Raw genomic sequence first — 14,295 nt, forward strand, 5'->3', positions numbered from 1 at the left:
TCAAGTGGAATTAATGATATTAATCCACAGCTTACTCTTGACTGAACCCGTAGGGTCACACAAATAGTACGTAAACGGATCAAGTATTTAATGGCATTAAATACTCTATCTATGGATATTCGGAATCGACGGATCTTGGTTTCAGTGGGAGCTGAGATCGTCACAAGCAAGAAATGAATACTCCGAAAACGATGATATTGCCGGAAACGGAAATATGGATCGTATCGAAAATATAAATATTATCCAAGTCGTAGATGTTGCCGGAAACGGAAACATGGTACGTATCGGAAAATATTATCGGAAATGGAAATATTGCCGGAATCGAAAATATTGCCGGAAACGGAAATATTGTCAGAATCGGAAATATTATCGGAATCGGAAAATAGTTCCGGAAACGGAAATATTAAATATTTGTTCGAAACGGAAATTAATTCCGGAATCGGAAATATTAAATATTGTTCGTATCGGAAATGAATTCCGGAACTGGGGATTTAATCGGAAGCGTATCGCACGAATAAGCATCGGACGAGGCCTGCCGGACGAGGGCCCAGCACGAAGCCAGGCCATCGCCCAGCAAGCCAAGCGCGCCACACGAACAGCCAAGGCCACGCCAGGCCCAGCGCAAGGCCAGGCCCAGCAGGCCATGGCAGCGCGCGCAGCACGCGCAGCGATGGGCTGCGAGCTGTGCTGCTGCTCGCGTGGGCTTGCGGCTCGCGTGGGCCGAGCGGCCGTGTGGGCTGTGCGCGGGCATGGCCTGCACGCTCGTGGGTCATGCTCGTGTAGAGTTTGTGTTCACATACGAAACCTAAATTGTGTAGGATTTGTTTGATGATTAAATTCCTAATCCTAAAAGGATAAATATTATTTAATTAGAGTCCTACTAGGATTCTAGTTTAACTAATTAGTATCCTAATAGGATTCCAGTTCCTTTTCCATACCTCTATAAATAAGGGCCTAGGGTCATTATTTGCAGGAACGATTGAAGTATTCAAAGGGTAAGTTTTTGAAATAAAATTAGCCATACACTTGCAAACACTAGCCGAAAATCCTAACGACCTTAAGGGCGATTCTAGTTGGTCTAACTTGAGGCGGATCCGGACGTACTGTGGACTATCTACGGAGGGACGACATTTGGAGTCCTAAAGACTTGTTCTTGTTCGGTTCGGGCGCAGCTAGGGAAGGCACGCTACAACATGTATGCATCTATTCTATGCTAAATGATTATGTGTAAATAATATGCTTTCCTGGCTTTATGGTTTTTCCGCATGATTTATGAATTGTCATATGTATCATAACCTAACAGGTGCGACTCTGAAGCTAGGGACTCTAAAACTTTTTGGTGTTTTGGAGTCGCCCCTTTGAGGCGACACGAATATTATTATATGTGTCGCCTGTTACGGAAGAGGCGACACTGAAGATATATTTTTCAAAAAACTTAATTTTATTAATTAATCTTTCCGAGTCGCCTAAGAGGCGACACGAAAGGTACTTTTTAATTATTTTAAAAGAATTAATTAACCTTTAATGTCGCCTCTAATCTATATAGGCGACACAGAAAATAATTTCCGGAATTATTTTTTTAATTTTTTAATTATACGAGTCGCCTCTAAAGTTTATAGGCGACACAAAAACATATTTTTCGGAAATTTTTATTAAATTTGTTAATAATCGAGTCGCCTAATATACTAAGAGGCGACACTAAAGATGTTTTGCACAATTATTTTTATTAAGCTAATTACCTTTAGAGTCGCCTCTTAATGTTATAGGCGACACGAAAAGTATTTTTCGAATTATTTTTTTAAATTTTTTATCCATTTTGAGTCGCCTATTATACCAAAAGGCGACACTGAAAGTATTATTTTTTTTTTAAAAATATATTAATTGACCATAAGGAGTCGCATGTAATTATAGGAGGCGACAGCTAAAGTGTGTATTATGTTTTTATTTTTTTTTTATTTTTTTTTTATTTTGTTCTCGCTAATTTAAATTATTTCTACGTACGTATTAAATTCAAAAAAATAATAAATAGAGCTGAGATTTGCATAATTGCGAAAATATTTTTGTATTAATTCAAACAAGAAAGTTGGTTCAACGTACAATTGTAAATAATTGTATTCCAAAAAATAACCTAATTTCTATCTCTGAAAACTAGAAAATGACTACAAACAACTACTAATAAAATATCTACTCCATTTTTCTCGAACATCATCGATCTCCTCTTGAGTGTACGGGTTTGGAGAAAATATCTGTACTTCAACAAATTAATGTATTAATTAGTAAAGTTTGGATAAAAGCTAGCGCATGTATAGTAACCGCTGAGATAAAATAATAACAAAAATAAATGTACACGTACCTCTTCCACATTACTAATACTTTGTAATCCAAGTAAAACTATTTGATGCATGTACTTCATGACGTAATAGCCACATTCAAGCATTTCCGGTTCACGAGAACACTAAGATACAAATATAATACACATTAAATTAATGAATAACATATATATGAATAAATGACGATAAAAATAATAATCAAACTAATTAAATCTTACTATAATTTCTTTCCATCTCATAGACTTTCGAGATCCTTTGTTGTTGGCTTGCCAAGTCCGATAACTCCTAAACATGAAAACAATTGTTCCAAGTATTATTAGTTGTAGACACTTGAAACACGGTTAATCACTTGCGTGGCATGTATCAGTCATTTGAAGACTCTTGAAACTGAACAGATACATCAGATACATGCATAATTAAAGGACAGCTCCATTTACACCACTTCGTTATTTTCTCCTGGTAAAGTGTTATGTATATTTATCTGAACTGGGGTAGCTGTATCTGAACAGACGTGACTATTGAAACGTAGAGACACACATTTGAAATTTATATTTTCTGAAACTTGTTCGTGTAAGGTGAAAAGATAAATTATTAATATGGTTGGGGTCTGAAACAGGCCAAGTTGATGCAATCCGTTTAGTATCCTAGTCACTGCCAAAGCATTACAAAGTTGGGAACCTGGGTTGCGTTATCTACTCAAAGAAAGGTATAGTATCCTAGTCACTGCCAAAGCATTTCAAGCCTATTGCATTTCAAGCCTAGTCACTGCCAAAGCATAACAAGTAAATTAAAGGACATCAGCCACATTCAAGCTGCAACCTCCCAAGCATAACAAGCCAAACTATGAATCTATGCTTGGGCATAGTAAACCGATTCCAGACCAACTAATTGATCCAATGCATTTTTTATATTGTCCAGATAACATTGTTAGTGTCATATACATTAATACCAGTTTTCATTATTAAGTTACAACCTTATTACAGCCTTGAAATATTGTGCATCATACTGTTCTTTGGTTCAAAAAGCGTCTTGAGGCTCACAAATCATCACTTTCCTCACAATAATTAACAAAAGCATCTGATGGTCTGCATTGAGATTGAACTGATTCTGGCAGGTACTGCAAGTTCTAAATGTAAATTTGTGTTTTCCTTTGTGTTCTGGGTACAGGCAGACGAAAGAATATCTACCATAACCTAATTCAGCTGTGTTCAGGAAAATGTGGGTCGTTCTCCTTTACTCAAACACACTCTGAAACCAATATAGAAGAACAAGACACAAAGTGATTATCCAATGGAAACCATTACCTTGTGTTCTCACTTAATCAGAAGAAATTTCTTCATGACATGATTAGCCATTCTAACAAACAGCCAAACATCAATCATAACTCACAAAACCAATGTGTAAATTTCCTAAAACCCTGATTCGTCAAGTATGCTGTAAAGATTATAGACTTATAGTGCAGTTATAGTAAAGCATTTCTGGTTTTGTTTATAGTGCTGGTGTGATGCTGGTGTGATGCTGGTGTAAAGGTTATTGCGATGCTGGTTTTGTTTCAACAGTTATCCCACAGGCCGGACAACACAGCTAACATTCATATTATAGCCAACATAAAAACAGCAGTAAAATGACAGGACTTTGACAGTAGTAAAACCAGTTTAAGAAAGAGAACAGAGAAGTTTATTCTAATGTAAAACTTACATAGATATATTTCCTTTTACTTGCATGCTATCTAATCCAACTCCTGCTGAAGCGAACAAGAAATCTTCTCCTCTTTGAAGGCAAAGTAGTATCAACATCCAATGAGATCTTCACAAAAAAAATATGTATTTTCAAATGATATTTTGCAAAAGAAAAAATTTAGATTTACGATATTGAGCACAATAACAACTTAGAACACTTACTTTTGATGGAAGGGGATGAGTATAAATTGCTTCTTACTTTGCTTGGATATTGAATGAGTCAAATAGCTTGTAACCGTCGCAGATCGACGTATTACCATAGAAAGCTTTTTCGGACAAAAAAACCCGATCTCACCCTGAGTTTTGTTCATCTTGCAATGGTTGTGCAAAAATCTACACCAATTGTTTATTAATAATTATTATTCTACGTGGATACCGATGTTTAACAAAGTTATAAATATATATATTTACCTTATCCAAATATGTACACATGATGTACTTAGATAGCTCATGTTAAGCAAATTCTTGAGATCTTCACCAACGACATAAGCAGTGAAACTTTCTTGCGCGGGAATAAAAAATACGTCATCTTCAAAATCAACATCAATAGTGAAGTCACACTCTAGATTTTTGTACAGGTTGTACAACTCCTTACAACTTTGGGGCAACGCCAAGTAGGTGGCATTAGAAACTAGAAAAATTGGGATACCTTCATCATCATTCCCCTTCTCGCGACATCTAACTGCTGACCCAAGTTCATTACCCTCGTGCTTTTTTTCAATCTTATTCTTTGCAGGTTCTTGGGTGACTTTCTAATTTTTCAAGAAAAAAATAGAAAATTAAACAAATTATGAGTGTAGTATATATGCATTATGCGTGTAGCATATATGTATTATGATCTGTTTATAAAATAAGTTTGAAAGTTACCTCTTTTGACAATTTGACTTGTTTTTTAGGCCATTGAGCCCAACTCCCTTCTACTTGATCCCCTAGTACATCATGTCCGAAAAAGGGTAAAGGTAGAGGTGTATGTTCCTCTCCATCAAGTACGTGAACGATAGTGACTTTGACATGATATGCGAGTAATGGGACATTATGAATAAGCTCCCCTGGTTGACTTTGGCATAATATCCCTGTTGCCACATTTCGGTAACCAAGATTATCATCAAGGACCATAAGCTCACAAGGAAGTTCGTCATGTAGGTAGATTTTTTCAAAGCTTGGGATCAATTATAAATACAATTACGATATCAATTTATGCATAATAAATAAAGTGGGTAAATACCTTAGATGTGTTTGTGAATGGGTCAGGATCAGCACGATCAATCTGATCAATATCAGTCGGCTTATCAGTACTAACTAGCTGATCAATATCAGTCGGCTTATCAGTACTAACTAGCTGATGAATATCAGTCGGCTTATTAGTACTAACTAGCTGATCAATAACATCGACTGACTGGCAACTACTAAGGTTATGCAGGGGCATATCCACCTCAACATCAGTAGGAACTTTTACACCACAAGATTTGAGTATGTCAAGGGCAACAACTCTCATTTCAGCTCTTGTTTGGTCCCTTACTTGTTATGTGATAAGACGAGCAAATGTTTCCACTTGCGCATATGTAAATACTCCTTCATTTTGACAACTTCGCTTCTTCCTTTTAAAAATTGAGGTAATAGTTGCTCTCCCTCCAACTCCCCTAACATGTCCACCGTGCTCTGCATTCCCAAGCGCTTCAGTCAAGATATCATGGCTTCTAACATATTTGAACTCGCCTGACTTTTCTTTTTCCATCAGTTCATACTATTTCAAAGTAAGAAAATCAAATGATTAATAATGCATAACTAAATCCTTATTGAAAAAATACATTATATTTATTTATTAAACGAAATGAGATACTTACTATAAAATCTACTATCGCTTGAGTCTTTTTGTTTGTGATCCTACCCGTCTTGTCTTTTCTTCCCTCGATCCAGCTCTCATGACGAGGTCTCGGAGTCAATGTGGGTTTCTCAGATGATGAACCTGACAAAAGGGACTGTTTAATCTGCTCTTTGATGTATTGATTTTCTCTTGTTGCATATCCACCACTACCCAAATGATGGGGGTGCTCGTTTCTAGCTTGGTTTTCTCTATTTCTTGCACTTATAGCCTGTAAAAGAAGATGGTCAAAAAGACGCATGGCTTACACGATACAAAAAAGTAATCAATATAAAATTTAAAAACATGCAGGCAACAGTAGACAATTTTTTTGTGGTCTACTGCAGTTTTTGTTTTGGCATGTTGGGTTATAGTGCTGCTATTATAGATTTATAGTTGTGTTTCAATTTGTTGTTCTTTGGTTGTATAGGTGGTGTTGGTTGCTGAAGTCTGTTGTTACTTTTCTTCAGGACCAGAGTTGACCTCTAATGCTATACTGTTTCTTGCCGTTTCAGCAAGCTTGATGTTATTTTTTCAAGGTAATTCTGCAGGCTGGTCAGTGAAGCAGGCAAGGGAAGTGTTAGAGTTCCGGTGCTGCAGTGCTTTAAGGTGTCAATTCTGGTCATAGTTGACCAGCGTTGACTTTGTAGTTCTTAGGTTTTCTTTTCTTAGTTGAGCCAGTTTTTGCTCGGCTTTTGTTTTGTTTGTAGGAGTCTAGTTTTTTATTTTGTTTTGTCCTGTAGGAGTCTAGTTTTTTACGGCAATGGAACATGGTTCAATTTTTAGCTTTTCTTTCCTCTATTCCTTGGCTAACTACTCTGATAGCTGCTAACTGTGTGGTATGCATTCTGAATAAGTGGAGCACCTCTTCTTTAGGGCCCGTTCGGTGCCATTTTATGTTTTCAGTTTTTAGTTTTTAAAAAACTGAAAACTGGTTTTAGTTTTGGATTTTTGTTTTATTAAAACTGTTTAGTTTTTGGTTTCAGCTTTTTTAAAAACTGGTACTCTTATCCTTTGATGCATTTTTTAGACTCTAGTTTCAACTCTTGAATATATACCACACGCACTTGGACAAGAGTCACAACTCACAAGACACATCCCACAGAGAACAAATTATCAGTGAGAAACAAAAAGTGAGCTCCTGAGCTTATACCCAAGCAATGAATAGCAAGAAACATAAATTGAAATAGTTCAAACACCAGTGAGAAACAAAAAGTTAAATACTCAGATTATCAAATCATATACTCAAAGGATAATCCGCATCTACTGTACAATTCAATCAGGTAGAAAATCATAATCTCCAAAAAAAAATACTCAAAGATTTGGCTAATTCACCAAAATAATTAATATGAGTGATAAATAGAAAAATGTCTATACTCGAAGATTATTGAACCAGAGATTTAAAAATCTGTCTCCTTTGATAATTTTTAATTCATGATTGCAGACGGAAGAGAAAGAAATAGAGGGGTAAGGGGCGAAACTGAAACAAAAAAAAGTTACACAAAAGAGATAGCAGAAGAAGAAGGGGCACATTAAAAGCACAGAAAAGAGAAGAAGCCATGCCGGGAGCTCTGGAAGGAGAAATATCTAGACCAAGGACTCAAGGAGGGAAGGAAGATGAACCAGCCACGCGAATAAAGAAAACCCAAAACTGAAACAATGAAACAACGGGACCTTAGCTGTGGGTTTTCTGCTCAGGTGTGGGGGAAAGTTTTGTCTTTGTTGCAGTTTCATAGAGCTCCTGAGGGGTTTTCAGCTGAGTTAACTTGGATCACTAAGGTCTGTAAGAAAGGGGGAAAAAGGTAGAAGCTGATAGTGCCTTTCTTTGCTGAAACAGTGTACTCTATATGGTTTAATAGGAATGATAAGGTTTACAACAATCATTGTAAGCAGCCTGCTGATTTGTTTAAAGCAATTCAGTTTCAAGTTGCAGCCAGAGTGTCTAATGAGCTTAACTCCTTCTTGTTATATTTAAGCTGTTAGGTTTGGGTGTGTTCTGTTGGTTGTTGGGCTTTTGTGGTTCTGTGGTTAGTTGTAACTGATAGGCTAACTTGACATTGCAGATTCTGCAGGACAGATGCAGGGCAAATGCAAATGAAATGAGCTACGGGTTATGCTAGGAGCTAACTGGATCAGACCAGAATCTTCCCTATACTAGCAACATGTCGTCCAGCCTTCAACGGCCTCAGCTAAAAAGGCAATAACTGAAAAAATATATTAACGATGCTCCTGCAGTAAACATAAACCCAGCAACACCTAATTGGATTCCTGTTTGCCAGTACTGAGACTTAACTGTATCTGAAACTAAACCATCAAAACGTATATACTTTGAAGTATTGTTCTGGTACTCCACAAACACGCAGGTATGTGGCATGCAGCACAGGAGGTTGAAAATTACCAGAAGCATTCAAAGTACAGGGCTAAAAATGAGTTATGAATCTTATACCAAAACATTCTTACTGAGAACCCAAACCAAATTACTAGCACGACTACATTAATATGAAGAATACTAAAGCCAGTTCATCAGCACTTGAGCAGTATCACAATCTCATGGCAAGGTTCTACATTAAACCCTAAAAAAAGCATGCAAGGAAATTCGAAAACATTACTACAAGTTTCTGAAACTTAGCAAAAATAAGCAACAGGTATGCAACATATTACTTAGCTGATATTTTCCCCCTAAGTTAGCAACTGAAGCCTAACTTGTCACACAACTCCTTTAATGCAGCACCGTCATATCAAAGCTAAGCATTTCAATCCTAATGACTCATTCAATGCTTTTCACAAATCAAGGATTTTCATTCCGTCATATCAAACAAAGTAAAGTGCATCTCACAAATATAAAACTAAAAGTCACCTTAAATTCATCACTTTCACGTTGTCTTTTAAACTCTTTCCAATCATCCTCGTCAATGCCCACATACAGATCCCATGGTGGGTCATCCACTACATTTTTTTTTTCTTTTTTTTGACAACGGGTCCTCCACTGCATCTTTCTCTTTCTCTTCACTTGTGAAGTATTCTCGTGTCAATCTTGTTTTGAATTCTTTCCACCTTTTGTTGCAATCCTTAAGTACTGCTTCTTTCTTATCATCATCACACATGAACATTTTCTGTTTGTTTTAACTGATTTGTTAAGGAATTCATTTTAACAACAAAAAAAAAATTGCATTTGTTAGAATTAATTTACATCTACATTTAAATTATTTACCTTAACAGCAGTCCACAATTTTTCCTTAGTATCTTCTGCAACCTGACTCCAATCTGCAATGGTGATCTTTACCTTAGCACGTGCCATATACCCGGTGTAGGCTGTGTATCTATTCTTGAACTCTCCGATTGCACAATTATGCTCATTCCATTGTAGAGGAAATGGTCCATAATCTTTTTCAATGATATACTTGGCTGTTGAAGGCCCTCTGGTGGTCTTTTGACTTGACTTTTTTGGATTCTCATTGTTAGCAGGAGAGCCATTGTCATTTTCAGAAGCCATACCAACAAACCTGACCATTATAGAGATTGTTAGAGAAGAAATATTAGCACATAGATATCAGTAGTATCTTTCACAAGAACGAGGTCACAAAATTCAGATCCTAAACCAAACATCTATTGAATCTGAAACAACAAACCAGAACATCAACTGTAACAAGCTCTAAATTGTAAATTGTAACAAGCTTTAAGTTTTTATTCCTAAATATTACAACTACCTTTCTCTCTTATTTCCTGTTCTTGCGTGAATCTGAAACAACAAACCAGAACATCAACTGCACCAAATAAAGTTAGAAGTGCAAGACAAGGAGACAGCAGCAACAACATTGGCAGGAGGGAACGACCTCACTTAGTGGAAACGGCCTTATGGCTCACTAATGCATTTTGTCTCTGTCAATTAGTTTTAATTTCTTTTGTCTCATATTTGAATTTTGTCTATAAAAGAGAAAGGGAGAGAAGAAGGAAAACATCTTGGAAGTAATTGGTGGGAGAGTGAGACCTCTTGAAAGTCTCTAAATTGTAACAAGCTTTAAGTTTTTATTCCTAAATATTACAACTACCTCTCTCTTATTTCCTGTTCTTGCGTGAATCTGAAACAACAAACCAGAACATCAACTGCACCAAACAAAAACAACAGTGCAGCCTTACAACCTATCAAATCCCCTAGACACAACAGAAGACACCACTGCACCAGAACATCAACAGAAACAACAATGCAGCCTCACAACCTATCAAATCCCCTACGAAACAATAAAACAGGAAATTTCTGGTAACTCAGAGCAGGGAATTAAAATGGTAAAAACAGGCTGTTTCACATATGCAGATATGAAAAAAGTAACATTCAAATTAAGTTAAAACAGAAATTTTAAACTAAGCTTCAATATTCAATCACACCAATCAAACAAATATTAGCTGGTAACTGATAAGTATCGCAAAAACAACTAGCATAGAACAGAAAAACAAGCAACTACTTAATATAAAAAAATCGGCACCAAAATAACCAAACCAAAATTACAGCAGCCTTAGCCTTATCCCCTTCACCGACTTTCAGTTTTTTCAGTTATTTGTAGTCGAATCTGGGACAACCCATACACCTTCATTGTGATCACCTCGCAAATGATGATCTGTTGAATCGTCTACTTGCACGGGTGTGTTTTGAAACATAGAAAAAACAGGGATTTCATCAACTTGGTCATGCTCATCTTCATTTGGTACAAGATCAGCAACTGCAACACCATGCTTTTTTCCTTGAATAACTACTGACTTTGAAGTGTCAGCCAGATCTATCATATAAAATACTTGCTTTGCTTGAGAGGCCATGATGAATGGCTCATCACAATGACCCGGTTTATTGAAATTCACGACCGTGTATCCCATGTCATCTATGTTCACACCTTTGCCTATATCCACCCAGTTGCACTTAAACACAGGCACCCTAAACTGAACGAAATCAAGTTCAAAGATATCCTCAGTCATGCCATAATAGTTCATCTTTGCATGTTGTGGATTACTATCCTTGGCACTAGAAAAATGTAAAGCTGATGCCACTAAAGACACACCACTATTCTGCGTAGTACTACTAGCATCCCTCCTCTTAGTGTTAAAACAATATCCATTTATATCATAACCTTCATAGGATACAACATTTGCATCTGGACCAAACGCTAACCATCTAATGTCTTCACTAACATCATTTGGTGTTTGTTTTAAATCACGATCCACTTTCTCTTGGAACCATCTGATGAAAGATCGATTGTGTTCGTCTCTCAAAATTTTTTCACCTCTACCATGATATTCTTGCCTAATCAGATTCATATGGTCTGCCAAATATGGTTGCACCTCATCAACTTGTTGTAAGATGTAGAGGTAAGCTTGATCAACTATTTCACGACTTAAGTTTAGCACTTTACGACCAACTGTACCAATACCTTGTACTCTCTCCTTATTTTGACGAGGCTTTGGAAGTCCTAGTGTTTCTAACTCTTCCAAATGCTCGATGCAATATCTAAGGACCTCATCAGTTAGATATCCCTCAACTATGCTGCCTTATGGACAAGATCGATTCCTCACATAACCTTTCAAATCACCCATATTGCGCTCAAACGGATACATGTACCTTAAATACACCGGCCCACAAAGTTTGACCTCTCTCACCAAATGAACAACCAGATGCACCATGATGTCGAAAAAGGAGGGCGGAAAATACATTTCAAGTTGACACAATGTGACAATGAGTTGTGATTGCAAAGAGTCTAATTTACCAGGATCAAGTACCCGCGAACATATAGCTTTGAAAAACAAACAAAGTCTTATTATAGCTTGTCGTACTTGTTTGGGTAAAATCGACCTAATTGCAATCGGCAATATCTCTTGCATTAAAGTATGACAATCATGAGACTTCAATCCAACTAATTTCAAATCTTTCAATGACACGAGGTTTGGAATGTTCGACGAATATCCAGATGGAACTTTCACATTATGTAAGGACTCGCATAATACTTTTTTCTCCTTCTTAGATAAAGTATAACAAGCTGGAGGTAGGTAATATCGCTTTCCCTTTTTTGTAGGTTTCAATTCAAGGCGTATTCCCATCTTGACCATGTCATTTCTAGCCTTCTCTCCATCTTTAGTCTTCCCTGGCATGTTCAGAAGCGTTCCGATCAAACTATCAAATACATTTTTCTCAACATGCATCACATCAATACAATGCCTTACACTAAGATGTTCCCAATATGGCAAGATCTAAAACGCATACCTCTTTTTATAACATAACTTGTCACCAAGAGACTTGTAGGGTTTGCCGAAAACACAATTGATGTCCTTTACACGTTCATAAACTTGTTTCCCAGTAAGAGGCTTAGGAGGAGATCTATGTTCTGGTTCTCCATTAAAAGCCTTGCGAAGCCGACGATAAGGGTGATTGCGAGGTAGAAATACTCGTTGAAATGGGTATACAACCTTCTTGCTACTCTTCAATTGAACAGCTTTGGTATCATCTTCACAAATAGGACAAGCTTTGTATCCCTTGACAACATGGCCAGATAAATTCCCATACGCAGGAAAGTCATTAATTGTGCAGAAGATCATAGCACGCAAAGTAAATGTTTCCTTACGATATTCATCATACACACGCTCACCTTCATCCCACAACTTCTTCAAATCCTCAATCAGTGGTGCCAAGTACACATCTATGTCATTTCCAGGTTGTTTAGGCCCAGATATCAAAATTGACAACATAATGTATTTGCGCTTCATGCACAACCAAGGTGGTAAATTGTAATTCACCAACAGAACTGGCCAAGTGCTATGCTGACTACTCATGTTACCAAATGGGTTGATTCCATCTGTACATAAGCCTAGCCTTAAATTCGTTGTTTCACGACTAAAATTCGGAAAAGTAGTATCAATATGTTTCCATTGAGGGGAATCAGCAGCATGCCGAAGCATTCCATCTTTATTTCGCCCGTCTGCATGCCATGTCAAATTTTCTGCATCTTTAGCATTAGCGAACAAGCGTTTGAGCCTAGGCACTACAGGTAGGTACCACATTACCTTAGCAGGTTCATTGGTGTTTTCACCGTTGCTCTTCACCTTATATCACGATGTCCCACAAGTTGGACATTCATGCAAATCATTATAATCCTTTCGATACAATACGCAATCATTAGGGCAAGCATGTATTTTCTCAGCATCCAAACCCATCGGACACAACATCTTCTTAGTCGCATAAGTAGAACTCGGAAGCGTGTTACCTTCGGGAAACATATCTTTCAATTTTACCATCAATTTTGAGTAATGATAATCAGTCCACCCGGCTTCCGCTTTCAGTTCAAATAATTCTAGTACACCTGTTAATCGAGTGTACTTACTGCACCCTGGATACAAAGGTGTCTCGCCGTCAGTCAACAAACTTTCGTAATAAGGTGGCCCCTCTGTGAGATTCTCCTCCGTATCGTGCAACATCTCATCAAACACCTCATCAAGCACCTCATTTTCATTACCATGGTGAGTATTTAAGTCCTCTGCATGGTCTTCGTAGCTATGATTCTCAGTACCCGTTTCCCCTTCACCATGCCATATCCAATCAGTATAATTTTTGGAAAAACCATTCCAAAAAATATGAGCTCGTAATTCATCTTCTGTAGACACCTTACGCATGTTACCACAACTCTTACAAGGATAACATATTTTTTCTCCTTCCTTTTTCCGTGTAAGTACAATACGAATGAACTCCTCAACCCCTTGACGAAACTCAGGGGTAGTACGCTTATGTGAAATCCAACTTTTGTCCATATCTAACCAATGAATATGTCATATATATTAATTTCAACTACGTATACACGTGTACTAACTCAAATAAAATCATGCATTGTTATATGAACCATGTGAGCCAAAGCCAACAGATAGAATTTCTATGGCAATTCAAGACGAATGATTGCGATTTTGAACACCCTTACACTATTCTATGGCAATGCAAGACGACTGATTGTGCTTGCAGTTTTGAACCCCCAAGGTCAATTTTTAAGCATTTAGAATCTCCTGGTTAATGTTGCCTCTTAAATTAATTCAAAATCAGTGTTATCTAAGTAATCGTTAATTCATTGTATCTAAAGGACAATGAAGAACTGTCAACCACGAGATCGAAGTAAATAATCATCAACATACCTATATTCTTTGTACACAACTGCTAGCAATCATCAACAAACCTATTGTGCCATTGACTACTGTAATTCTTTTATTTTTTATTTTTTCCTGAACTATTGTAAAGCTTTCCACCAACAGAACTTCACTCCCATAAACGTTCCTTCCCCCCTCCCCCCACATACGAAGAACGTCCAATTTAAATCCCCCTAATGGCAGTGTACGAACCTGCTTA

General features: G+C 37.2%; 1 protein-coding gene across 1 annotated transcript; it reads right to left on the reverse strand.

The window, feature by feature from the left end:
- Window positions 1-1,943: 1,943 nt before the first annotated feature.
- Window positions 1,944-5,564, reverse strand: LOC110800029 (uncharacterized). The gene is made up of 9 exons (XM_056841811.1): window positions 5,295-5,564; window positions 4,937-5,188; window positions 4,719-4,821; window positions 4,481-4,598; window positions 4,232-4,402; window positions 4,029-4,136; window positions 2,549-2,615; window positions 2,354-2,455; window positions 1,944-2,246 (listed from the first exon to the last, which is right to left on the reverse strand). Exons 1-9 carry the CDS (start codon window positions 5,562-5,564, stop codon window positions 2,160-2,162), a joined length of 1,278 nt encoding a protein of 425 aa, XP_056697789.1. The 3' UTR covers window positions 1,944-2,159.
- Between the last annotated feature and the right edge of the window lie 8,731 nt (window positions 5,565-14,295).

This window comes from Spinacia oleracea, chromosome 4 (assembly GCF_020520425.1).
Source record: "Spinacia oleracea cultivar Varoflay chromosome 4, BTI_SOV_V1, whole genome shotgun sequence".
NCBI classification, from domain to species: domain Eukaryota; kingdom Viridiplantae; phylum Streptophyta; class Magnoliopsida; order Caryophyllales; family Amaranthaceae; genus Spinacia; species Spinacia oleracea.

Excerpts from the sequence above, each read along its gene's own strand:
- LOC110800029 (XM_056841811.1), bottom strand. The coding sequence starts at position 5,564 with ATGAGAGTTGTTGCCCTTGACATACTCAAATCTTGTGGTGTAAAAGTT. Across the intron at positions 4,137-4,231 it reads CTCATCCCCTTCCATCAAAA|ATCTCATTGGATGTTGATAC; the intron begins GTAAGTGTTCTA and ends TTTTTTGTGAAG. Across the intron at positions 2,247-2,353 it reads GTATTAGTAATGTGGAAGAG|ATATTTTCTCCAAACCCGTA; the intron begins GTACGTGTACAT and ends GTTGAAGTACAG.